This window comes from Rattus rattus, chromosome 11 (genome assembly GCF_011064425.1).
Source record: "Rattus rattus isolate New Zealand chromosome 11, Rrattus_CSIRO_v1, whole genome shotgun sequence".
NCBI classification, from domain to species: domain Eukaryota; kingdom Metazoa; phylum Chordata; class Mammalia; order Rodentia; family Muridae; genus Rattus; species Rattus rattus.
In genome coordinates, this window is record NC_046164.1 from 30,320,269 (window position 1) to 30,347,967 (window position 27,699).

General features: G+C 46.1%; 1 protein-coding gene across 4 annotated transcripts in view; it reads left to right on the forward strand.

The window, feature by feature from the left end:
• The window catches only part of Dcun1d4 (defective in cullin neddylation 1 domain containing 4), a 69,683-nt gene that overhangs the window by 38,142 nt on the left and 3,842 nt on the right, over nucleotides 1-27,699 (forward strand). For 2 of the 4 annotated variants that reach the window (XM_032917113.1, XM_032917115.1), the window contains 4 exons: nucleotides 880-950; nucleotides 3,875-3,966; nucleotides 13,729-13,837; nucleotides 26,001-26,105. In XM_032917113.1, coding sequence (XP_032773004.1) covers nucleotides 880-950; nucleotides 3,875-3,966; nucleotides 13,729-13,837; nucleotides 26,001-26,105 — 377 coding nt within the window. Of the gene's footprint in view, nucleotides 1-879; nucleotides 951-3,874; nucleotides 3,967-13,728; nucleotides 13,838-24,101; nucleotides 24,185-26,000; nucleotides 26,106-27,699 lie in introns of all 4 variants that reach the window. The other 2 variants (XR_004389485.1, XM_032917114.1) reach the window with 2 other exon arrangements.

The following is a 27,699-nucleotide window of genomic DNA, read 5'->3' on the forward strand; positions in this document are numbered from 1 at the left end:
ACAGATAGACACACACACAGAAAGAGAGAGGGAGAGGTCGGTGAGGGAGAGAGAGAGAGAGAGAGAGAGAGAGAGAGAGAGAGATTATAAAAAGGGAACAAGGAGTTGGGGATTTAGCTCAGTGGTAGAGGGCTAGCCTAGCAAGTGCAAGGCCCTGGGTTCAGTGTCCAGCTCCGAAAAAATGAAAAAAAAAAAAAGGGGGAGAACAAAATGATAGATGCTCCATGATACATTCTGGACATTGGTTCCGGGCCTGGAGCGGGGACCAGAGTCCGCAGTACTCAAGTCTCCAGTGTCACATGAGCTAGCACTGGGATCGTATGGTCTAAAAACCTCCTGCCTACTCTAAGTCATTTCTAGATTTTGTTTCTAATACTAAATATATAGTATAATTTATATTCCATGCCAGTATATATTATGTCCTACTTAGGAAATAATAGCAAGGAAAATTTAGTATGGCTTTAGTATAGAAATCATTTTTTCAAAAACTTTGAATTTAGAGAGGTGGGATTGCACTGGATTTTTTTCTACATAAAAAACATGTTATATTTGCTATTTTATAGAGATAGTGTGTGGCTCTCTGTAATGATCCTAAAAATTATTGCCTGTGTTTATTATAGGAACCATTACCAAGTCAGAATGTAGAGTTTTTAGACACTTTAAAAAGCAGTGGTTTGAAATAGCCTTGTCCTTAGAGCTGACTGCCTTCTTCAAGGCGCACTGGTGAGCTCAGGCGGAGTTCAAAGTAGACCCTTACAGGTTCAATCCTTCAGGGCTCAATCGAATGTTTTCTAATTTGTACTTGATTTCTTCCTCCTCCTCGGTCGAATTTGATAGTGTGCCAGATTTGGCTCACGTGACACCACATTTCATTTACAGGAACTGAGGATGCGGTGGGTCCTGAAGGCATGGAGAAGTTCTGTGAAGACATTGGTGTTGAGCCAGAGAACGTAAGTCCACCTTGGGGCAGTGTGGGATGGGCTTCCTCTCTTGCCTCTGTTGGTCTTTTGCCAAGCAAAGCAGTAAAGGAAGAAGGAATTGTGTGCTGGTTTACGTAAGGCCAGCTAAGAAATATGTTCTAATTCTAGTTTGATTTGTAAGTGCAATGTTGTCTCCTCTCCCTCCGCCTCCTCTCTCTTTCTTTGTTGGAGACAGGATTTCTCTGTGTAGCCCTGGCTGTCCTGAAACTTGCTCTGTAGACCAGGCTGGCCTCAATCTCAGAGATCCACTGGCCTCTGCTTCCCAAATGCTGGGATTGAAGGCATGCGCCCAACTCACCCCCCAACCCCATGCCTTCCTTTAAGTGTTGTGCTGTAACTGTGATCATTTACCGGGTTGATTTCTTGTACATTAAGTGATTAATTCTGATGTATAGAAGGTGTGGGCACACATAAATACCCAGCGCCAGATGAACAGTGGGTCCGAGTCACTGTTTGCTGTGTGCCTTTATCCCCCTCAGTAGCTATCCCAACTTAATAAAGAGTTCCAGATTTTAAATAAATATTCATAAAGTGTTGAGTAGGTGGTAATTTCCATAAATTTCCCACAGGTCTTTCACTTCTAATTGAACTTAACTCAAACTGACTGAATTTTAGTGTAAAAGCATTAAATATTTCCCTCGGAATTTAGAATTATTTTATATATGCTTAATTATTTTTGCCTAGTTCTTTGCATCATGACTGTTAAATAATCTGTCTTATCCTCACATAATATGTTACAATAAAATGAAAAATTACATGTGTGCCCCAGTTCATAAATGATGTAAGTCAGGGTTACTCTGCCTGCCAGTGTAACAGACAGGGCAGATCCTAGAGGAGCTATGGTCTGGAGAGGTCTCAAGGGACTGTCCCTTTTGTCAGACTTTTAAAGACATCTGGTGCGCACAGTGTATACTGTGCTTCTAATGAAAACTGGGAATTGAGGCTTTACACCTTCTGGTCTTCATTTCCCTTTTTGTCTTTTCTGCACTTTGCTGGCTACTTCCTCCCCATAGTCTCTCCAAGAGGAGAGTTAAATTTTCAAAAGTACTTTTAGACTGTGTTTTATTAGGTGGAGTTTGTTTTGACATGTTAAAGTGGTTTTAAGGTGTTGTAGCTGCAGTTATTCACCTTGCTCTGAAAGTTTAGAGAGGAGCAGGTCATTAGTGGCTCACATGGTGGCCTCTGCTGTGCGAACGTTGGCTCCGCTGCCCTTCGGGAGGCGGTTCTCTCTAGGCGTTGGCTGAAGGGTGAGAGGGAGTTGGGCCTGGCAGGGGTTAGAGAAACAGGCAAAGAGGAGATGGAAGAGGGACTGGTCACAGGTCCATGAGAGTAGGGGTTCAGGGTCAGGCTGCAGGAGTCTGAGGGATGAGCTGAACGTTTAACCTGAGGCAGAAAGCCTGTCTCCATGTGGGATGGCCTGGCTTTGATTCTGACTGGAAAAGGAAAGTGCTCCAAGTTCCTCACCAATAGCAGTTCTCGAGAAAAGGCAGCTAGCTATTCCTGGCATCCTCGTTGGCAGTTAGGAACCCTGTAGAACTCTTTCTGTAGGAATAGAGACAGTCTTGACATGTAAAATTATGTGGAAGACTAAAAGACTAAATTCAGAGTTGGAGTGTTTCCAAGTATGCGCTTCTGTTCTGAGATGCACAGGGGCGGCGGTGTGTTTCATACCCTGAGGTAAGAAGTGTTTAACAAACCCCCGCTGTATGTCAGTCCTCAGGCCGCAGCCTAAAGCAAGCAAAGCAGTGGTCGAGGCAGTATTTGCTTGTAAAGCCTTTTCTGCCTTTACTAATGAGCACTTTAAAGGTGCTTCAACTCCCCGCTTCCTGATTTTATCAGGCCCATAAAGTTCATTTGTTAAGGGGTGGGGAGTCCTTAAAAACACATAGCTTTCTCATTGACTTAACACAAGGATAGTGAATGTCCACTGTAGCTCTTTAACTCTGTGTGTGTGTGTGTGTGTGTGTGTGTGTGTGTGTGCTCTCGCGCATGCATGCATGTGTGCATGAGTGTTCATGTGTATGAGTTCATGTTCCTTCACTCTTAGCTGCTTATTAAACATGTTTTATGCAGAACTTTAAAAACACTATTACATCTATTACAAACTAGATACGAATTAGTATCAAATGCTAAAATACTATTCCCTTCCCTTCTTCAAAATATATACATATACCCCTCTTTGCTCTTTAAAATTCATGACCTTTTTTTCCTTAATTGGTGTCTGTCTGTCTGTGCACATGTGTTGCATACTCTTCCCAGGGAAGACTAGTTCTCCCACTCTGGACAGTCCTTATTGGCATTCCTTACTGACCTGCAGTTCTTTGTGTAGGGTTGAGGCCTACATGGACTTCCCCTGTCCGTGCTAGCGTGTCCGTGCTAGCGTGTCCGTTGGTGCCATCCATGCTGCGCTCATGTTTACTTTGAGTCTTTGTGACAGAACTGAATGGAGACTAAGCTTGACAATATGCACAGACAGTTAGGAATGCAGCCTGGCTTACCTGAGTGAATCGGTATTAACATGGCAGAATTGCAGGGCACCTCTGGGCTGGGAGAAACTCTACAATGACTAATCTGAAGAGCATATAGTGTGCTTTGAGAGAGAAACTTTCCTTAGCAGCCCACTAATTTATAAACCACATTTCTTTTACCTTTATTTAATAATCATATTTTGACCTCTTTAAATCTAAAAACCTTACTGATTTTTTAATTTAATGTTTTAAATGAAAATGATTTTATCACTAGTTTTATTCTATTATCTTTGTCAAACCCAGACTGTTTCGAAGCCACCCTTCACACCTCTGTGACTGGACCACTGTGCACAGAAGCTCTTGCGGGACGCCGGAGTAGCTAACTGCTGAGGTCTGATCTGTCACTGTATCTCTGTATTTTAACAGGTGGTTATGCTTGTCCTAGCTTGGAAATTGGATGCACAAAACATGGGCTATTTTACTCTGCAGGAATGGCTGAAAGGAATGACTTCCCTACAGTAAGTCCGGGGCTATGCGGGTCGAGGGTGGTTAGTGGAGGGGTGTGGAATATGGGTAGAGTAAAGGAGGGGCCTCTCCGATCTCCTCTGGTCTCCCTTTACCCATCCATGAGAGGCATGTATGTAAAGTAAGATGTTATAATAGCCACATTAAAAAAATAGTTTCAATACAATTTATTTAGCCACAGATACCCAAAACATTAATAATACTCCATACATAATCGTGCTTTAAAAATTATGCTATTTTATATTTTCTTTTAAAAATTTATTGTGTATTTTACATTTTTAGTCTATCCAGTCAGTTATTAGCCATGTTGAACCCCTTAGTCCAGACTAAGAAAAAAGATTGGTAGTTTTATGTATTGTGTGTGTGTGTGTGTGTGTGTGTGTGTGTGTGTGCGTGCGTGCATGCTTTCTTAGCTTAGAGTTCCATTCAAAAAGACATTATTTTGCTATATGGGAAGGAGCAGCTTGGGAGAGGTAATGGTTCAGATGGTGTCCAGGATGAAGCACGAGTTAGCTTTGGTCTAAGAGCCAGGGACCTGGGTGTTTTTATCTTTTTCTTTACCCTTAACAAGGAATAACAGATTTAAAATTTATTGAATTGAAGTTGTAACTGAAATGGCTTCATGATTTTATTTAAGGCATGATGGGTTTGTTGGCCTTGAGTGTCACTGTGCCTCTGTGGGACAGCCTTCACCGAGGGCCTTCTCTTTTCTGTGTTCCAGTTCGAACCCCACGGTGTGAAAGCAGGCAGCCTGGCTGAGTGCTGAGCATTGCACAGATGGGGAAACTGAGGGAGAGGAGGGCTGGGAAGGAAAACCAAGACTTGTTTCTTAACTCAGTGTCCTCTGCTAGCATCGTGTGGCGAATGATAGGCAGAAGTCACCATCCTTTTACAAACACATTTCTTTTTTTCTTTTTTCTTTTTTTTTTTTGCATATCTTTTTTTGGCTAGTTTATGTATTTACATTTCAAATGTATTTACATTTCAAATGTTATCTCCTTTCTCAGCTCCCAGCTTCCACTCCCCTTCCCCACCCACTCCCACCTCAACCAGCTGGCGTTCCCTTACACTGGGGAAATGAACCCTCACAGGACCAAGGGCCTCTCCTCCTATGGATGCCAGATAAGGCCCTCCACTGTTACATATGCAGCTGCAGCCATGGGTCCCTCCATGTGTACTCTTTGGTTGTTGGTTTAGTTCCTGGGAGCTCTGGTGGTGGTAGGGTATCTGGCCGGTTGATATTTTGTTCTTCTGTGGGGTTGCAATCCCCTCATCTACCTCAGTCCTTTCTCTAACTCCTCCATTGGGGTCCCTGTGCTCAGTCTAATGGTTTGCTGCAAGCATCTTAATCTGCATCAGTGCAGCTCTGGCACAGCTTCTCAGGAGATACCCATATCAGGCTCTGTCAGCAAGCGCTTCTTGGCACCAGCAATAGTGTCTGGGTTTGGTGACTGCACATGGGATGGATTCCCAGGTGGGGCAGTCTCTGGATGGCCTTTCCTTCAGTCTCTGCTCCACTCTTTGTCCCTGTATTTCCTCCTCTGAGTATCTTGTTCTCCCTTCTAAGAAGGACTGAAGCATCCACATTTTGGTCTTCCTTCTTCTTGAACTTTATATGGTCTGTGAATCATATCTTGGGTATTCCAAGCTTTTGGGCTATACCACTCCTGGGCATATACCCAAAAGATGCTCCAACATATAACAAGGACACATGTTCTACTATGTTCATAGCAGCCTTATTTATAATAGCCAGAAGCTGGAAAGAACCCAGATACCCTTCAAAGAGGAATGAATACAGAAAATGTGGTACATCTACACAATGGAATATTACTCAGCTATCAAAAACAGTGACTTTATGAAATTCATAGGCAAATGGATGGAACTAGAAAATATCAACCTGAGGGAGGTAACCCAATCACAGAAAAACACATGATATGCACTCACTGATAAATGGATATTAGCCCAAAAGCTTGAAATACAAACACATATTTTTGTCTGTGTGTGCTACAGTGGTGGCCTATGAAATGCCTGTGTAATGGTGTCTGTCATGTTGGAGCCTGCTGACCCATCCTTTCCCTCATTACTTTTCCTACTGCTGACAGCAAGAGTATTTTGTAGTTGTTCTCTGAGAGTCCTTGTGTGGAGACTTTCTTCAGTTCTTCAGAGGTAGTGCCATCTTTCAGACCAGTGCTCAAAGGCCCATGCTTATTTGTTCTTGATGGGATGGTACTCATTTTCATATAGTCTTAGGCTATGTCAGGCATTTTTTCCCACAGATTTCTTATTCATGCGGTATTGCCCGTGTGTTTGAGTACTACCCTTCCTGAAAGAGACCAGTGTCTCCTTTGTGGGGACACAGGACTCCATGAAGCTCTTGGTTGTAAACCAGGTTCTGTGATGTAGCACAGTCTGTGATGGGTGGATTCTCCAAGGCGGCTATGACTTAATTCTAGAAATTTAGACTCACTGTAAAGGCAGAGGAATCTGCTGTCTGTGTGTGTGTGTGTGTGTGTGTGTGTCTGTGGTGTGTGGTGTAAAATTTGGAGACTGGTTTTCTTATCCAACATGGAGGCGTTCATTCAGGATAGAGTTACTGTTCTTTGTACAATCTCAAGTTTTTAAGGACCCCCCTGCAGCCTCCCCAGATTAGCCCTCTGTTTAGGAAATGTTTGAATGGCTCTGATATGTCGTATCCTGGGAAAGAAACCCCGTGAACAAGATTCTATCTCAGTGGTTCTCAACCTGTGGGTCATAACCCTTGGGGGAATCAAACAACCGTTTCACAGGGGTTGTCTCTGACCATTGAGAAACTCAGATATTTACATAAAATTCATAACAGTAGCAAAATTACAGTTACAAAGTAGCAATGAAATAGTCCTATGGTTGGAGATCACTACAATATGAGGAATTGTATTAAAGGACCACAGCATTGGGAAGGTTGGCAGTCACAGCTCTGTCACCACAACCTGACAAGAAGAGTGGTGATTTGAATGAGAAGGTACCCCACAGCCTGGGTATTTGAACATTTGGTCCCTAAGTTGCTGGCATTATTTGGGGACATCTAGAAGGTGTGTCCTTGCTGGAGGAAATATGTCACTGGGTTGGGATTTGAGATCATATAGCCTCGCCTTCTACTTCTCTCCCTGCTCCTTGCTTGAGTGATCTGGCTTCCTGCTACTGTGCCTGTTGCCTACTATGGTGCCTGCTGCATGATGGACTCGGAGCCATCTAGAATTGTAAGCCAGAATTAACTTCTCTAAGTTTCCTTGATCAAAGTGCTTTATCGAAACAGCAGAAAACTAACGCAAGAAGCAGCCCAGAGAGAGGAGAGGCTTGTGTTGGCGCACACCATGAGTGGATGTCTGAAGTGGGGGAGGTCAGGCCACAGAGGCATACAGGTCTGCTTCCTCCAGCCTGGCCTCACTTCCCAAGAGCTCCACAGCCTCTGAAAACCATGCCGCTGACTTAAGTTTTCAAACATAAGCCTCTGGTGGACACTTTGCATAGGCTCATGGCCACCTCATAATGCCAAGTGCATTTAGATCAACCTAGAAGTCTTTAATAGTCTTAGGGTTCCAACACTTTTTAAAAGTTCAAAGTCTCTTTTTAGAGTCAGGGCAATGGGTTAGTTATGGGCCCTGTAAAATTAAGAAAACAAACATACTTCCGGTACACTTTGGCATAGAGTAAACACTCCAATCTCCAATCGGGGAGTTGGGAGGATAGCAAGAAAGACCTGCCTAAGTGAGACCAGAAGCCCTGAGTGAACACAGAAACTTGACGCTCCATGCCCAGGACCTGAGGGCTCACGGTGGCTTTCTCGGGGCTCCAATGGGCTGGAGTAGCTGTGTCTCTCCCACTGTGTCACCTGTGGAACACATGGCAGCTCTCTCAGGCCAGCTGCCTTTGTACTCGCAAAGGTTCCTCAGTAAACTTGCCCACCTTCCTGGCTGGCATCTGTGGTATTTCAGGATCTGTATTGCAATGTGACTTTAGTTCCACTGCTTGATGCCCTGCCCACTCGGGAGTTCTGGGCAGGATCTCCTTTTCTACTTCATGTTGCCTGGCTTCCGTGTCCTTAGGGAACCTTGGCAGTTCTCTCTCTGGGACTCCATAGTTCTCGTACTGTGTGCATGCCTGAAAACATAGCCAAGTTGTGTTGCCAGCTCTAAATACAACCTTCAGCCACCCTTGTGTGCCTTCGAAGCTGAGCCCGGGGAGTACCTTCCTAAGCACTCCTAGGTGGCCTAGGTGCTGCTTGAATCCGTCACTGTCTTCACATGGAGCTGTCAAGTGAGTCCGCATGGCTGCATTTAGAAGTGGGGTCAGTGTGAGCCGAAGGCTTTCCTTGGCAGTGATGCTCGCCTCTCTTACCAGTTCCAGCTAGCTGCTCTGTACCCCTCAGTTCTCATCTGATCCCAGTATTAACGCAGTTCAAATCTTCACCAGACTGGCCCGTCTGTCTTCACCTAGCCGTGTTCACACTCCTTTCTTCCTGTTCTCCTGACGTCAGTGTAGGTGAACGCATGTGAGCTATGTATGCTACAGCTTGAACATTTTACACTGTCTGTGAAGTGTCCCCTTGGACAGAATGGACCAATACTTTTGAACTCAGCCTTCAGGGTTTTAGGACAAGAACAGTTGGTTCCTTGGCAAATATGATTGGTCTCCAGTCCAGTTCCCAAAGCTCCATCCCCCACCCGTGCCCCATGAGAAGTGGTGAGTGGTCGTCCGTGTGTGCCCTCCCCTCCATTGGCACTCTAGTCTTCCACACGTGGACTGGGCTTGCCCCAGAAGCTCTGACTATGACATTCTAGAACTTCACTAGCCTCAAACCTTTGCAGCTTTACTCTTCTGCAGCCCTCCAGAAAATTCACTCTTGGTGAGCATGAACCACACTGTCAGGTACTTACCTGTGTGCTTCCTTCTGGTTCAGTTCAGGAACCTAGCCCCTGGGGTGCTGCTACCCACCTTCTGGGTGAATCTAGTGCAGCCAGGTTGACCATAAAGGTGACCCCTCACCAAGACGAAGTGCTTTAGGGGCAGGACTAAGAAAGAATAGTTGAAAAGTTGAGAAATACTAGTCATTCTGCTATTTGAATCAACTGAGCCCTGTGTTTGTAAGCTGTGTTTACCTAGTCCGCAGGACAGCTCAGAGGGAAGTCGCTTGTGCACACTAAAGTGGAAGTGGTCTGTCTTTACTTATCTGTTTTCTGTTTTAGAGTTCTTCCCCTGGTTTTGGTCATCTTCACATTTATTAAGTCTGTCCTGTTAAATACTTTAGATTCAAGTTGGAACCCATGTGTATACGGTAAAAACCTGTATTTATATGCAATGACACACATTTTTCTTTATTTAGATGGATATAGCTAAGTGCTATAGAGAGAGGGCTTAGGAAGAGCAGGCGTTTGTCTCTCAGCTCTGGGTGAAGCTGTAGGCCCAGGCTCCAGCAGCTCTGCTGTCTAGGGGCAGCTTGAATTTGGCTTGTCAGGGAGTGCCTTGTGGCTGTGTGCTCACACGCTGGCTGGGACAAATGAGCTGCTTTAGGTTGCTTTTAAGGACATTAAAGTCATGCCTTCATGACTCAGTCCAAAATTTTAAAAATATTTTGAATTTGCTTGTTTAAAATCTTATGAAACATGTATATATTTCGATCATAACAGTTCACTACTCTTCCTACCTTCTGGTGACCCTCACCCCGTTTCCCTCCTAAAGACTTCACATCCTCTCTCTCTCTTTTTTTTTTTTTTTTTTACTTTTTTTTTGTCATTAATAACCCCTGAATGTAGTTAATTCTTCCCTGCGTGCCTGGGCGTGAGGCCATCCGCTGGGAATGATACTCCACAGTTCACTGCCATTGCCGTGGGCATTAAGATTCCAGCATATACAAATGGTGGTGTGTATGAATGGGGGAGAGGGGCAGACACAGGTAGAGGCTGCAGCAGTTCAACCTTTGGTGAAAAGACAGCCTCTCAGGGCGGTCGTTACCCCACAGTGGGAATGCGTTAGAACTGGAAGGGCCTTGAGTTCGGGGAGGGGGGGCTGGTAGCCAGTTTTCATGTAAAACTGGTGGGCTAGGAAAGCAGCTTTGGACGAGGTGAAGGGATGCAGGTTTGAGGGGCTGTGGGGAAAGCGATCTGACCTTAGAAGTGTGTTTCCCTCCTTGAACTTTGTGACTTACCCTGCATAGTACACTTGAGGTGGAAACCAGCCACTTTCCAGTAAGCCCTCTGGGTTGAACACAAACCTGTTTGACCACTGTCCCTTATCCTCTGACAGGGCCTTGTTGGGTGGCCACTAGATGGCAACCTATTGTCCCGGGCAGGGCAGCAGAGCCCTGTCTTCTTAGTGGCATGAGCAGAGTTTACAAAGAAGAGCCCCGTGAGGTGGAACTTTGGATATACGTTTGATATGTGATCTCATCTAAAATAGGAGCTGTGCTCATGTCTCACAGCTGGACCTGAGCTGCAGGTGTCTTTCTGTAGGAGAGAGGTCGCCCTGGCCTGGCCCAGCTCTTGTCTTGGTTTCACACACTGTTCTGCCCCAGCACCCACCTACACACTCTGTTCTCTCTCAGCAGCTCTGTCCGCTCAGGTGCCTGCACCTGGATCTGTTGCCCAGGACTAAATGTGCCCCTTGGGGTTCCTTTCTAGTAACAGTTAGGAACCCAGCCTTACGTGGTTTTGGACTAGCTTCCCCCTCTCCAAACCCTCCTTAGTATTAGTAACATTATTAATTTTTCTTTTATTAATAGGGTCTAGGTTCTGCAGTAGTGCACCCAACGCCAAGTAAGCCCAAGCCGGCCACTCCAATCCCATGTGGGTCCCAGCCACCCTACCCCACATCTCTGCCCGACACTAGGACTATAGTCAGACTCTCAGCTTCTTAACTCTTCCTTCCCTACCCCAACTTCGAGAGATCTGAAGAGCTGGTGAGGGTGCTAGCCTGCTCTCTCTCACCTTTGGTAGGAGGTTGCCTCTGTTGTTTGTAGGATTCAATATAAAGCTTTCCACAGTGGACTGTGGGAGACTTGTTCAGCCATTCTTTTGGTTTTGAATGAGTGAGTTTATTAAGTATATCATAGCAAATGAAGGTAAAAGATAAATATAGTTAGTAACAAACATCAAATTGAGGGCTCAAACTGTCCAGCAGAATTGATCTTGGGAGCCCTTTTAAAGCAACCGATGGCATTCCTGATAGAGTCCCTGGCAGACCTGAGTCCCCTCAAGTAAATTTCCAAGTAAAAGAACAAAAACAACAGGAAAGTTATGTCATTAAGTCAGGAGCTCACACATCCCCAGACACTGGGAAACCCCACTAAGGCATTGGCTGTAGTTCCTGATTGGGTGGTCCAGGTAGAGCAGCTGGAAACCCATTGGAGAAGTTGAGGCAGCCCAGTGGGGCTCCCCCATTCCCAACCCTGCCTGCCTGGCTTACATGTTGCAAACAAAGTTCATTTGTAAAAATAGCTAGTGTGCTTATCAACGTTAAGCACTGTTACTGGTAAAAACAGGTTGTCATCATCAGGGCTCCCTGGAGAAACAGTCGGTTTCAAGTTTGGAGCAGAGAAAGAACAAATTGGGGGCTGGGAAATTCTGTGCCAGAGAAGGAGGAAGTGTGCAGAGATTGGTGGGCACACATCAGAAGCGTGCAGAGAAGGAGGGAGTGTGCAGAGATTGGTGGGCACACATCAGAAGCGTGCAGAGAAGGAGGGAGTGTGCAGAGATTGGTGGGCACACACCAGAAGCATGCAGAGAAGGAGGAAGTGTGCAGAGATTGGTGGGCACACATCAGAAGCGTGCAGAGAAGGAGGGAGTGTGCAGAGATTGGTGGGCACACATCAGAAGCGTGCAGAGAAGGAGGGAGTGTGCAGAGATTGGTGGGCACACATCAGAAGCGTGCAGAGAAGGAGGGAGTGTGCAGAGATTGGTGGGCACACGCCAGAAGCGTGCAGAGAAGGAGGGAGTGTGCAGAGATTGGTGGGCACACATCAGAAGCGTGCAGGAGGGAGTGTGCAGAGATTGGTGGGCACACATCAGAAGCATGCAGAGAAGGAGGGAGTGTGCAGGGATTGGTGGGCACACACCAGAAGCATGCAGAGAAGGAGGGAGTGTGCAGAGATTGGTGGGCACACACCAGAAGCATGCAGAGGAGGAGGGAGTGTGCAGAGATTGGTGGGCACATGCCAGAAGCGTGCAGAGAAGGAAGCGTGCAGAAGCATGCAGAGAAGGAGGGAGTGTGCAGAGATTGGTGGGCACATGCCAGAAGCGTGCAGAGGAGGAGGAAGTGTGCAGAGATTGGTGGGCACACACCAGAAGCATGCAGCCAGGTTCAAGGGCCACTGCCTAAACTGGAAGGCTTACGCACTGCAGAATGGGTGAACACGTGGAATCGGAAACGGCAACCCTTAAGCCTACAGAGTGAGAACAGTGTTATCCAGGGATAACTCTTCACAGGAGGACGGCGGGTCAGGAACCCATGTGCTGTCTTCAGGTGTGACCCTCGCAGGGGTGTGAAGGTGCTTCGTGTAGACGGGTGCTCAGCAGCCATCCAGCAGCGCTGCATTTGCTGCTAGGAGACGCACGTGAGGTGTCAGAGGCTGGGGTGGTGCTTGCAGTGGCTAAGGGGAGCACTAGCAGAAGGCACGGAGGACTTTCATTGATGAATGTCACTGTGTCACAGTAAGGATCAGTGTCTCTGCACAAGTATGTCTGGTCTGTAAGTTTATTTATAGACTTCTTAAGGGGAAATTGAGGCATCAGGAAAACAGCAAGTTGAAAAGAAAATGATGAGCTGAGTAGTCACAGTCTTGTGGTGTCCCCCATGGGCTGCTTAGTATTTCAAAGCTAGGCAAGTACACTCCGGGGATGGGGAGAAGGCTCAGTTGATAAAGTATTTTTTATTTGCTGTACAGGGCTAAGGTCTGAGTTTGGTTCTCAGACCCCGTGTTCTGTCCTCAAGCATAGTAGTATACACATGTAAAGCCCAGCACAGGAGAGACGGAGATGGGAAGGTCGCTGGGCTCACTGGCCAGCCACTCTAGCGTACTCAGTAGGTTGCTAGCCAGTAAGAGACCTTGTCTCAAAACACAGGGTGGACAGCACCTGAGGAGCAGCACTTGAAGCCGACCTTTGGCCCCCAAATGTACACACACATGAACACACAAATAAATAATAACTGGAAGATCTGGTGCATGCCCCTCCCCGCAGCAACACAGATTAATTTCTGCAATAGGGAACAGCCTGATGTGGCCAGGTTCCCCATGGTGTGCTCTGGAAGGACACGAGGACATGGTGTCGTGTTCCCATCAGCAACATGCGTAATCATGGGACCTACGTGACAAAGTGACATGCTACAAAGACAGCTGTAATGGTCTCTAAAACGCAACTACAAAGGCACTTTGCACAGCAGTTGGAGTAGGCAGGCTGAGAAAGTAACATGGGACGCTGACATGGTGTGGGGGCTGATGGGAAATGCCATTGAGGCTTTCAGGTGGCACAGCACACACTCACTCATGCACACACACAGACACACACGTGAGAAGAGCATACGTGTGAAGGGGAGTGTGTAAAGCTGTGCTGGGTTGCTGTGTATCCTCTCTTCTATGCCTTTAACATTTATTAAAAAGTGCAGAGAGCAACTGGTCATTATGGACACAGTCCCATTTCCAGCTTTTTATTCTTTTGGTTTTTATATTAATTACTCCAATTAAAAAAACCACTCAGGTTGTAATTTACCTTTATTCTGTTTCCTAGATGTGATACAACAGAAAAACTCAGAACTACTTTGGATTACTTAAGATCATTATTAAACGATACAACAAACTTTAAGCTCATTTACAGATACGCGTTTGACTTTGCACGGGTGAGTTCTCTGGAACCTGTCCAGATGTCCCCCTCTCCCTCCCCTCTTTTATTGCCTTTGGAGATTTGCTTTTTACACCACAGCAAAGACCTTGAAAAGTTACTTCCAGGGCATGAGCTAGTGTTTCTAATGCTTCGGGAAACTGATTCTGGGCAAATGTGTGTTAGCTAAAAGCTTCCGTGGTGTCACTGAGCAGCTCCTGTGAGGGGCTGAGGAGCAGGTTGTGTGTGAGTCCCGCTTCTAATTCTTAGAACTGTCAGATGGTCGGGGGAGGCTGTCCGTCCGTCCGTTCTCACTAACCGACTTCTCCCCTAGAGAGACCAGACTACTGACTGTAGCTAATCCAGTTTCACTTTGAAGGCAGTCACAGGGAGAAGGTGATATAAACCAAGGCCAATTTCCTGTGTATCAGGAGTGAACAAAAACACGGTCACTTTAGGTAGTAAAGGACTTGGTGGTATGGCCATGGAGACCTGGCCTCAGCCCCTATAACCACACTTTACTCCGATTGGTATCTTCTCTGTGTTTGTTGGGTTTAGATGACTAGACTTTGGTTGGCTACATTCTTTTATATTTCTTTCTTTTTTACTTATTAATTAGTTTACTTATTCCCAATAGAGTGAGGAATGATTCTTCCCTTTTCTGTGCTGGCCTTTTTTGTTCTTCACTTTTTGGCTTTACCAGTTTTAGCACCAAAAATGGATTCCATGATGAATTATAGTCTGCAACAGAACGTGAGCAGCGCTATGTGGAGTTAATCCATGCCACTCTGAAACCGCAGCCTTACGGGGTCACAGTGTGCATGGAGTTAACCGAAGCTAGGACTGAAGGATGAGAGTCACACACGACTGATAGAGTGACATTTATGGAATTATTTGTAGGACGTAGAGGTTGGCACTAGTTTCTGGGTTCAGTACATATCCCCCTCCCTTTAAACACACAGAGGTTTCTTCAGGAATATACGAACTTTCTGCACCCAAGTCAGCTCTTTTTGGCTTCTTGCTTAGGTGTCCCAGTTCTGTTCGCCGCCCTCCGTACTTTAGATTCAGGTCTCATTTGCTCCTTCCTGGCTTCTCCGGTTCTGGATCGCGATGGTACGACTGTGGCCCACCTTATGGGAGCTTCATCTCCTCTTTCTCGGTGCTTCTCCCCCACTGCAAGCTTGTCAGGGAGAGCCTTGTTACTTGTAACCTGCCTCTTACGCTAGCTGTCTTTCCACACTCTGGACGTCATCGTCTTTCTCCGTCCCCACCTGCTCCTGAAGCCTTCGGCACCTCTGCTACATGCATGCCAGCGCGTGTGTCCTCATGGGGCTGGTGCATCTGCCGCATGGCAGCCAGGAGGCTTTACTCACTGCATACAGGAGCAAAGGGAGGCAGAGGGAGGAAGAGAAATGACCTCTGTCACGTTATTAACAGACGTGGCTCTCCCACTGAAACAGTTGAATCTGTGGCTTCCTCTAGCCCCACATAATCATGTTCTAAGCTCCCGAACTCGTGATATCTGCAGGGAACTAACTGTATTTGTGACCTGCTGAGCCTGACGCCTGACCTTTCAGCTTTTCTGCTGTCTGCTTCTGGTCATGCTGGGCCGTTGCCTGGAGCCCTGTTTGCACTCCCACATCATCTCCAGGCTTGGGGACCCAGCCACTTGCAGCCTTCTGGGTCAGCCTATGTTGAAGGGTTTGTGCCACAGACACTTACACAGCCCAGTGACTCCTTGCTGTGACATTGGCGTTTGGGTACATGCTTTTTATATTCCTGGTAGATTGAGGACTGTGAATTTTCTGTGTGTTCAGTAGAGTTCTTTGTTTTTGAGGGGCATCTGTTTTGGTAAAAAAAAAATAAAATAAAAAACCGATTTATTTTATCCCACGCTAGTGCTGGCACCGTAGGGCCACATGGCATCTGCGGGACATTTTCATCTCAGCAAAGTGTCTCACCCGCTAAGCTCCATCGCATCTCACACTGCCGACGGCTACTCTCTGAGCCCGGCAGCAGTCTCTCTACCCATCCAGTTCCCAAGGCGGGTTGCTGCCACGCCAGTTTCATACAGGGACCGCCTATCTTGCATTTTCTTACTGTGAACTCAAGTCGCCACATGAAAGAACACAATAACCTCTGACCCAATTCATAAGATATAATCTGCCCATCTCGACAGCACAGAATCCTGTACACACCCATCCCTTAGAAATAGTCACAGCAACCTCTATCTGCGTGCAGAGAAGAATCTTAACAGCCACCTCCATGTTCCCCCAGGCCCTCTCACTCCCGCTCATTCTCCCCTGCTTCTCCCTGCCTTCTAAAACCTGTGTCTGCCTCCTTCCTTCCCGTCCAATGACAGGCCTTGTTTCATCTTGTCTGCCTTCACCTGCATCACGATAGGACCTACAGGCTCCTCAGCAGTAGTGCTGAGTTACTCCTTTGTATGAATGAGGAATGACTACTGCTCATTTTATCTTACTTACCAAAGCCCTTCATTTCAGCTTGAACACACACTGAGGTGAATCTTGAGTAGTGCTTCTTTTGTTTAGCCGTATCATACAAGTTTGGGGAAGTTGTGTCTTCATTTGCATTAGTCAGAATATTTCTAGGTTCTGTTTGCACCAGCTTGCAGCATAGCACAGCAGCTCCTAATCCTCCCCTCAGCCTTCCTTTTTGATATGTTATTTAGAAGCATGTTAATTATTTTGCAGGTATCTGGGATTTCCTGGGCAATCTTTGTATTATGGAGACCTAGTTTATTTAATTCTGTTAGTCAGAAACGTACAGTTTCAGTCTGTTTAATGTATGGTCCAAAATATGGCCTGCTCTTGATTGTCACATATCTGTCGTCTGACGACTCTGTTGGGTCAGTTGGGTTGAAGGTGCTCAGGGCTTTCCTGACTGCTGTCTGTTAGTTCCTCAACTGAGGAATAGCGAGCTCCTCAGTTCTAACTTCCTGTTACCCTGTATCCAACCTACTCCAATGTATTTTGAAGCTGTGCTGTTGGGTCCTGAGTGAACTGACCCCCTTGCACTGTGAAGTGTGTCTCTTCTTTATTCCAAAGCCGCTGTGTGAGAAGCGCAGCCGCGCATCCAGCACTTGTTGGCTAAAGTCTGCATGGCGTGTCGGTTCTTCCCCCCACCTCAACCCACCGTGTCTGTGCATCTAGAGTGGATTTCAGATAGATGGCGTGCGTGTGGATGTGACAGTAAGTGTCACACAGATGCTGACACTGTCTGATGTGGATGTTACTGACATCCTCCTCCTGTTCGCTGCTTCTCCCTCTTTATCCGACCTGTCCTTGAAAGGGGAAAACGTCATTACCGTGCCTTGTCCTCTCTTCGTGCCTTCGTAGGGATGGATTGCCCATCACATCGTGCACTTTACCCGTGCTGTGAGCCTTACGCTGTAGTCTTGGTTAAACAGGCGGATGTGTCTGTTGCAGGTACCCAGGGTGATGATGGTTCCAGGTGGTTCTTTCCTCTTGTGTCTGATACCATTTTCCTTCTGTGGAACAAAACTTCCTTCACGGTCCTTGCAGGACAGACCTGCTGCTGCTGCTGCTGCTGCTGCTCCCCCCCTAAGATTTTGGCTTTGCCTTCCTTTTCCCAAGCTGCTCCTGTGGGTAAAGACTTAGAGGCTGGCACGTTGCCCTCCCGGTGATGTCTTTGTGTTGTCTCCAGCAGTGTGGCATCCGGTGCCATTCCCATATTTATTCTCCACGCATAATGCCTGCTTACTGAGATAGTTTTTCTGTTCTCTGCTGTCCAGTGAGTAGACCATGACGCTTCTGACACAGTTTTATTTTCCTGGCTATCATTCTGATTGGGATTTGTTGGGATTTTTAACTCTGTGGGTTCATCGCTGATATTAAACTGCGAAATCTTTTAGGTGTTACCTTTTAAATGTGTTCTATGTTCTGTCTCTTTCTTCAACTATAAAATGTTGTTATATTTCTTGATATTGTCCCACGGACCACCGATAGCACTCTCTTCATTTTAGAGTTTTATTGTTGTGTTCTCTGTTACTAATCTTTAGCATTTTCTAATCTCCTGTTAACATCTCTCATCACAGACACTGTTTCATCTCGGAAGCCCCATTGTTTTTAATGCCTTCTGTTTTTCTCCTCAGAACAATGTCCTTGTACCTCTAGAGTGTGTTTATTAGCTAGAAATACTTGCCAACGGCATCTGTCTTCCATTGCATGTTGGATTGGGCAAGTTCCTCTTGACTCTGACTCTTGCTGTGGGGTTTAGTTACTGCCTAGTCCTTGCCTTGGAGGGTGATGTGAGTTCTGTGTTACAGGTTGCTGGGTTGCTTCTCCTACTTAGATTCAGTTGTGTGCGTTGAAAGGGTCAGACCAGCCTTCATTGTAGCAGTGTCATGGTATCTTAAGGCAGAGGCATCTCAGTGCCTAGTGTAAGCTCTTTATATGCTCACTGTGGAAATGCAAACCATCTCCAGTCCTCTGTCAACTCAGTTTCTGTTTAGCTGCTCCAGTAGATCTTTCTGGAGGCTCTCCTGTGCACACCAGTGAGTGAGTGGCCAAAGATTAGCGGCCGCTCTGGACATGTCCAGGCCTCTGTTTTGTGACTCTTGGCTCCTTGTTCCTCTTTGGCCTACAACCTGTTTTCTGTAGCTCGGGAAAACCTTGGGCTGTCTGTGTTTGAGTTCCCCCTTTTATTTGCTGGAGCCTGGTGTCCTGCACCTTCGGAGAAGGTGTCCTGTTGGTATTTCTGATATTGCAGTCTGTTGTCAGGGTGGGAGAGCAGGCATTTCCTATCCGCTTCCGCTTTCAGAGAATACCCAGTTGTGTCCAAGCGAAAGCAAAGTCCAAGCCCTTCCCTCTGTCCTCTGAGCACACCCTAAGGAAAATGACTTTGGGAGTCCTAAGGTATAATTAGCACAACAGATCTTTTAAATTGTCATTTCAATGGAGTTGAACTACTTGACAGTGTTAATATCTTAAATGTTGCAAAACAACAGCGTATAATACATTAAATATTTTTGAGTGATACTTTAATATACCAACAACAAACTATAAAGCAGTGCTTCTCAATCTGTGGGTAGAGACCTTGAAGGGGTCGAACAATCTTTTTTATAGGGTCACCTAAGACCATGGATAATACATTGTGATTCCTAACAATAGCAAAATTACAGTTATGAAGTAGCAATTAAGTAAGTTTATGGTTAGGGGTCATAACCATAGCATGAAGAACTGTATTAAAAGGTTGTGGTAGTAGGAAGGTTGAGAGCCACTGCCATAATACAATATTAGAAAATGGTAAAATGGCCCTTTTGATGGCTCTTCACCAACATTGGTCGTCCAGGAGAATTGTCATTTCTTTCAGCAGATGACTCCGTGGTTAAGAGCATTTGTTCTCACTCAGGGCCTGGGTTTGGTTCCCAGCACCCACCTGATGGCTCACAACTGCCTGTGCCTCCAGTTCTGAGGGTGACACCCACAAGGCACCTGCACACACGTGGTTCCACATACATGTATGTGGGGACACACCAAGCGTTTGTATTGGTTTCAGTGGCTCTCACTGCTCTGTAGTCTTGTTGATATCATATAGTTGTGACTCTGAAGAGGTTACCTGGCGCAGCCTGGTCCGTCCTCAGTGATGAAATAGTGATGGACAGGAGGGCAGTTAAAGGCCATTGCCCTGCCACTTCTTTCACAGAGCCATGCTGCCTTCCCTGTCTCAATTTTGCCTGTGTCCTCAGGCATCTTATAAGAGAAATAGGGGAATAAAAATCAAAGTTTGCAAGAGTTCTCTTATATAACTGACATCCTCTGACTATTTTCTGCGTAAGATTTCCCCCTGGTGAAAGTTGTTTCTTATATAGCTGGTGCCATGAAGAGTCTGCCCCGTTGACAGTGTTTTCCCTCCGTTCCCTTGAGCTTTTATAGAGATAGCATCTGGCCGTGCTTTCAGGCTGATCCCAGACTCCAGGTTATCCCAGGAGCCTAGGGAGCCTGTCCAAGCACTGATTCTGGAAGGCAACTGAGAGAGTGGAGCATTGGCTGGGGCAGGGCAAAACTCGATTTTGCAAAAGTAAAAGTTTGCTTATTATTAATAAGATTTACTCTTCTTGATTCTTCATTATTCTGAGGCTAGAAGCCAATGGCTTCAGGTGAATTAATACCTGTTGCTTAACCAGGAAGGGAGTGGGGGTAGGTGAAGGGTTTATTAATAGTGCCCCCTTCTCTTTAGCCTCTACTAGTCTCTCACTGACTAAGCTGGTTAACTCTTTGTGGACCAGAGAGGAAGGAAAGGAAAAGAGGCAGCTATGCACATGTACACTCATATATACACAGTCTGGCCAGACCCAGCCACTGTCTGAGTCAACTCCACAAGTGTTCATGCATGCTTACGTACGTACACATACCTACACATGAACATACAAACAAACACACATGTACATTTGGAGGATGGATGGAGCAGAACTCCCCAAACCAACCCCATCATTTGTATTTCTTTTCTCTGGCCTTTTATAGACAAAAATTCATAGAAAATTACCTCATAGATAAAATGTTACACAAAATGAGAGTTACGGAAGGATGTTGATATTAAGTTCAAAGCAGTGTTTCATTCTGTAAGCTCATTATAAGTTCAAAGCAACAGTTACACTGGCTTTGCTTCATCATAGGGCACACCTGTGGCTTCATCCTTAGACCTGATCTAGAATGAATATAAATTCCCTTGATCATAAATTTGTCCCAAGCTGATTTCTCCTTTTAGTGTAATTGTGAAAGCTCATTGTATTTCTTATTATGCAGCCCACTATTACAAGGAGTGGGCACATTCTATTCTTGATTCTAACTTTATTAAATCTTTCTAGCAAAACAACTAAAACCATCTCTTAAAACTTCCTAAGATTATTTGAGTCAAATCAGGAACTCTATAAAATCATTAATTCATCCAAACAGCATTAATTCATGAAAGTTCATCTTTATGTTGATCTGCAGAAATCTGATCAATAGGGTGGGCTAATGCCCAGGGATTATTGTATTAATTTAGTAATGACAGGAAAGGCATAACAGCTGCAAGAAGCAGTCCTGAGATGAAGTCTCTTTGGGACTTGACTTTCAGTGCTCACCCATCTTAGTCCATGGCAAAAGGCGGGCCACTTCCAGGAAGGTCACCTGCTAGCCTTAACCTCTCCTAGACGTCTCCTGACAAGGTTCAGCTGGTCCTCCTGTCTCAGCCTCCTGAAGAGCTGCACTGCACATGCCACCACAACTGGTGTTGACTCCTTATTCGAACAGGACTTAGGGAAAACAACTTGATATTGAATAGAGAAAATGAGATAAAGAGCTAAGTAGAGAGGTTTTTCACTTCGATGTGAGATAGTCAGTCTGAGTGTATCTGACTGGTATAATCTCCCTAGTTGGGGTGGCCACTGTGGTGAGAGTTGGAGGGGTGGCTTTTTGAGAAGACTGATGGCTACATGCAGTAGGCCTACTGTCAGCAGCAGTGGTAAAGGCCAGGGGAGACAGAGGCTCTGAGTTTCCACTGTGGATACCGTCCCTGGTCCACCATGGCTGGCCTTCCTCTAGCAGTGCTCTCTTTCCCTGATGCAAAACAGCCATGGCCTCAAGTGACAAGTGTGTGGGTTTGCAGTCTAGGAGTCGAGAGGAGTCTTCTGGGAAGAGAGCTGAACTGAGGTGGCACTTGGGAGGGAGTGGGATCAGGCAGAGCTGGAGTATGGGAGAGAAGAGGCCTTCAGGATGAGGACGGAAGGCTGAGATAACGATCCAGAACCATGAATGATGTGTGTGCGTGGGGGGGGAGTTTCTTTCTACTTCCTGAAATAGCATTTGAATGTGGAATGTTTTTGGAAGCAGAGGACATGTAGAAGTTTGAGAAAAGACCCGTGACAAGTTAGCTGGTTATCAGATCCAGTCAGTCAGGGCTTTGGTGGTCCGCTCGCTGTTCAACAGTAGCAAAGCTGTCGGTTCCTGCTGCTCAGCTCCTCTGAGGAAGTGAGTCAGGAGTTAGAGTTGACACAGCCAGCATTGCCTTCTCCTGTCAGACAACAAACTGCAAGTGACTATGGCTGCTATGGGCTGTGCCCGGTCTTGTGCTCAACAGAATTCTTCCTGCCATCTTAAATGGAATCTGATATGAACAAGAGGATTTTGTTTCCAATCTCCACCAAATTCTCACTTGCCAATGTATTTGTCTACTTTCATTTTCTGCACAACCCCCAAGACACAGACTCTTGACAGCTGTGCCCCCACTCTCTTACACACACACACACACACACACACACACACACACACACACCAGTTTTCCCTCATAATCTCATTGTCCAGTGCAGTGGGAACAGAAACTAGGTCTGGACGAGAGGCATGATGGGCCAGTACGACACTATCGTCTCCTCTCGTGTCCATAACCCTGAAAATCGGTTAGCTCAGCTTTGGACTTGGCTGTGGCTGTAGTTTGTCAGGAGTTGCTTGTCCAGTCTGTTGGCTTAGGAGTCTGTTCTCAGAGTTGTGCCCAGGAAGCACCTCAGAGTTCCGGAAGCACTTAGGCCTAGGATCAGAATAGACCTTAGAGGGTGGACCTCCAGGCCCCACACCACTATCTGTCACTTCCTTATGTGAGGTGAGCATGGCATGAGTTTGTATGTAAAGATTGGGTGTATTCTCATTCCCTCAAGTGGAAGTAGCGGGAGTTCAGGTTCAGGAAAGTGTCCTTGCTGAGTCTTCTCCCTATCTGCTTGACCAAACCTGTGGTAAGGGAGGCAGTGCCTCCTGGGGGCAAAATCTGACCATGCTGGCCCTGCCAACACTGGGAACTGTATGCTAATGCTGCAGTTCTGTTCTCAGAGCATAGTTCTGTTTAGTTCATTTGTCAAAAAGACGAGGTCATTATATTTTCAAGTTTTAGAAGCTGAGCCCTGGTACTGAAGGTTTGAGTTTCCCTGAACCCAGTTTTCAGCTCCTACTTCTAGGCTGCACCAGGAAGGGCCGCCCGCTCCTATGCCAGGCCGTGTGGGGCTGAGCCTTAGTGAGGCCTTGGATTTCATATGCCAGTTGGCAGCCTGGTTTCTACCACTCACCTTAGGAGTCATGGCTGCTTCTGTGGACTTTTTTTGGGGATGGGGGAGTCCAATAAAGCTTCTTAGAAAACTTTGGACTTAAAATGAAAAGATAAAATCTTCAATGAAAAAAATAAGTTGAGTATAAATCTCAAGCCATTAAAGAATGAAAATTTGTAATAGGCTGCGAGGAGCAGTTAGGGCACTCTGGTAAGCAGTACAGACACATAAAGCTTTTTTGTAACATTGACTCCTTTTGTAACATTGGTGTTACTTTTACACACTTAAGATTCTTTGGGTTTTGCTGAGTCCTTAGTGCCCCTTGAGAAAAAATATTTATTACCCCTCACAAGAGTCTAACTGGGATGCTCTGACATAATCAAAGGCTCATAAAACTGTCTTTAATAAGCCCTGGTTATTTCTCTCCATTAGTGGTGAGTGTTTGGCGTCTGGACTGCACTCCTTCTGGGCAGAGTACATTCTTGCAGTGTCTACCGAGGCCCTGAGGTTGCGGGCTGCACTGCTAAGCCTGGTGCTGTGCAGCCACTGCATCTTCTCCGTCAGGAGATAGTGTCTGTCAGGATAGAGGGAGCATCCAGACCTGCTGGTCTCTGTTCCTTGGAAAATGGCACAGAATGACTCTTTGTTTTAGCAAGTTAAAGTTTACAAAGTGCTTGGGTCTGGAGGTGGGTGGGAAGACAGAAGAGTTGTGTTTCCTCGTCTTTCAGCCCTGTTGGGTCTCTTGGCAGCCATCTCAGTGAACTTGAGCTTCTATTCCCACCTACCCATCTGCCCGTGTCTCGCCATGGCCGGAAGCCGCAGCTCCCAGTCCTGTGGCTACTGTACTGCTTTAGTGTCTTGCTTGCAAAGAGCTCTTGGATGTCTCTGCCATCCATGTACCTTGAATTTGAAAGGTGATTTTAAATAACTAACTAAAGCCTGTTATGCCGATGGCCTCCTGGTGGCATCCTGGCAGAACTGTGTCATTTGAGTCAGGAGCTCCCTCACAGAAATCATTGTTGTCAGGGGACCCGGGAGTATCTCTGCTTGAGTGCATGAGAAGGCACTCTGTGGGCCCTTTCCACCATGGCATTCCCAGGACTTTGGATATTTACCACTCTGGTCCTGGCATTTGGCCACAAGGCCACCGTGTGCACTGCTGGTGGTCAGTGAGATGCTCCTGTTCAGGTGGTGCGTGCGTCCATAATGCCTCTCTCTTATTCGCTAGGCAGAAGATGGTGGGAGTGATTGGGAGCGGCTGGCTGCACCCTGCAGAGCAGGAGTGAGCGAGTGCTGTTCAGCTGTCCTCGTGTGAGTCTCACGCCTTCCTTCCCTCCATGTTCTGGCATGGCTGCCACGCACACGCAGCAGAGCCTTTCCTGACATCAGTGTGTCAGATGGTTGCTGTGTCGCAGAGTCTGTCCAGGTCTTCTGTCCTTTTTTTATTTTTCCCACTGTAGTACATGTCAAGAAAGACTGGGATCCTGTGATGACAGGAGACATACAATATGAGAGGTGTGGGGGGCTAACGAATGCTTAGAAACTCAGACAAAGGAAATCTTTTAGGGTGCCAGTGTGGTCAGTCGGCGCAGAACACACTTGTTAAAGGACTTTGGCCAGGTCTTGTGGTCCCACGTGTGTTTCTCAGCAACTTACTATTTTCCTTGTGGCTTGCTTCATGACATGGTGCGCTGTTGCTGTCTGCCATGCCCACATTGCAGGCTAAGTGGTGTTTTATATTTGTTTTCCCAGTGTATCACAAAAGCAGAAAGACGACACACCAGCCAGGGTGTTGAAAGAGTGTCTGTTGTTAGATTATCTCTTCTGTCCTCTTCCCCTAGCTCAGTTAATGCTGCCAAGACACGATGGGATCATCTGCTTGGCCAAAGGGTAGGCAGAGAAGTGGGCCCTCCATCCCTGGGTGCAAGGGAATGTCCTCCATCACCGGCTTCAGCGGGGCAGCCTTTAACAAAGGCCGATGCTGCGCCATTGACCTCGCCTATTAGCAACAGCTGTCCTCACACTTGGCGACCCTGAGCAGAAGCCATCCTGTACATCTTTCTTAAGTGCCAAGTTGCTGTACCTTCCTTTCCGTCGTTAGTGTGTTGAGTGAGGCTCGTTGCTGTACCCACTTTAAGTCCTCTGAGGATCAATGGCACGAGTAGAAGACTCACTATGTACTGACCAGCACGTCACTGCTCTTGTCAGGAGGTATGGGTGGCCGACGGTGGTCGCAGCGTGGTTCCTTAATGTGGTGGACACTTGACGCTCTACTCCAGTGGGATAGCCAAGCCTCACCCCTTTGTAGAAAAGTCTTTTTGCAGATTCCACTCTAGTTGAACCACACGAAGGAGAGCTGTAGATGTGTGAGCCTGCCTCCTGTGTTGGAGAATATTTTTCCCTGTATGAACAGCCTGCCTGTTTAGGTTTTAAAATGGAAATGCATGTGAAATGAGAAATAGAATCTTTAATTACAATTAAAAGTGGAGTAAGCCGCTCTGCATGTCCATGCGCTCTGATTTCCAGTTTCCCATGGTCAGTAGACACTGGGCTAAGAGTCAGGTGTAAGACACACAGACCCGGCTTCCCTAAAGCAGCTGGATGATTGGGAGACGCTCCAGGGCTCCAAACCTTCCTAGGAGCTGAATATAGTTCCGGGGTATTTAGGTAGAAGAGAAATATTTATCACACAAAATAAAGCTGTTGGAAAAATAAGCCTCTAGGGAAACCCAATTCAAAGTACTCAAAAGCAGAATCCTTGAGTCCACTGAGTCCACTGCGGGGTTCTGGTCAGCAGTTGAAACTCTGGTAATTATTGTAGTGTAAGACAAGCAGCCATGGTTTTTACTTGCCCAGGAAATGACTATAGATACCACTGCATGATAGGCAAGGCATTAGGGTAAAGTTATTCTCTTGGCATCAGTCTTTCTCAGAATAAATGTACCTGTGACACTCAGTTGTCAGTTTTCCATTGTGTTTGGCTGCTGTCCTCCTTCAGGGTTTCATGACGTGTAATAAATGATCCATTTGTTTACCAACTTCTTGCTGAAGTGAACTACATGTTTGGTTTATTAGAGTTTGTGATTTAGAAGCATCTGGCTTACTTTTGTTTTTGTTTGTTAAACAGGAAAAGGACCAGCGCAGCCTAGACATAAACACTGCCAAGTGCATGTTGGGACTGTTATTAGGAAAAATCTGGCCCCTTTTTCCAGTTTTTCACCAATTCTTAGAGGTACCAAGTTACTACTTTATGAAATGTTATGTTTGCTTGCTTAGAACTAACACATACTTCATCTAACCATTTTATGTGATTTTTATTTGCTGTAGCTCTTTGCTCATAGAAATTGTGGTTCCCTGGTTGCTGTTGTCAGCAAGCTGCTGCATGGTTTGGAATGTGTCTGTGTGTTCATATCTAGTTGTGTATCTGAACAGCCACAGCGCTCCCTCTCCCCACAAGCCATGGAGACCCCACTGGCATCAGATCCCCAGTCTTAGTGCCAACAACTCAGGGTTACTTTCAGGTGAATGTCCAGTCTTAAGCCAACATTAAACACAAGCCATATTGTTAAACACGAACCAAAACTTGTTTGTCTTCTCTTCATAACCGCTCATGGCCACGTGCCTGCGGAGTGCCTGGATAGCTGTGAGCCCTGCACTAGGTACCCAGTAGTGTTTTCTACAGTTTAAATGTGCTTAGCCAGTGTCAGGAACAACCAGCATTTCTCTATCCTGTGGCTGTTGCTTTCACAGCGGTCAAAAGTTCTGAGCCACCAATAATCAACAGTGGGTTTTGGTGAAATGTCCTTTTGCAGAACCTGAAGGAAGCGGAGTCATGACTGTCGCGTGTGGCATCTGCTTTGCCCACTCCTACTCAAGCCTTTTGAAACGTGGTCTTTGCTTTCAAGGACGAGTATAAGATTTGGGGACAATCTGTGTCTTGCCCAATTTAATTCCCACTTGAAATAATCTTTCTTACTACTTGCTTTAAGTGGTTAGTGGTCCAAAAAACAACTGATGTCATTTTTACTAGAAACTACTTCTCCTAGTCCTACTAGAACTGGGGCTCTGTAAAAAGCCGATACAGGCTGCTTAGTAATACTTGTTGGCAGGACAGTCTGCTTACATATGAGCGGCTCTAGCTTCCATGCCACGAGCCATCCCCACTGGAACAGGGATGGAAGTAGGTTCTTGTACACAGGGCCGTTAGTAGGATTTGAAGGGTCCTTTGGCTAAAAGATGGCATTACTTAGTCCCAGAAACTTAATTGGCTGTTTTGAAACTTCTAGACTTTTTTTATGCCTCAGAAGTTAAAGTCTGTGCTTTGCTCTCATTTAAGTTTGTGTTTTTTTCCTTTAGAAGGAGGGTAGCAACTCTTCATTCCAGCCTGTCCTGTGCCTGCATCCTCAACCATCGGCTTGACTCTTTGCCTTTAAAATATATATAAGAAATACATACATACACACACACACACACACACACACACACACACACACACACACACACACACAGGTTTTGATTTTTTATTTATTACCATAAGGATTTTTAAAATGTTAGTTCTGGAGTTTGCTTTTGAATCCTTAGGATATCATATTAACCTCCCTGTAGCAGGTTTCTCGTCTAAGGGTGCTAGAGCATGTTTCTCCTAGTTTTTTTCTGAGAGTCACCACAAGAGTTCCCAGCTCTGAGCACTGGCAGCACTTACATGGTCCCCAGCAACTGGCTGCCAGATGCATGCACTTCAAGGCAGCAGCTTGGCTACGAGCAGCACTGTTGTGTGGGCTTTAGCATTTCCTCTGTGCCGAGTACTGGCTCACATGCTTTCTAGA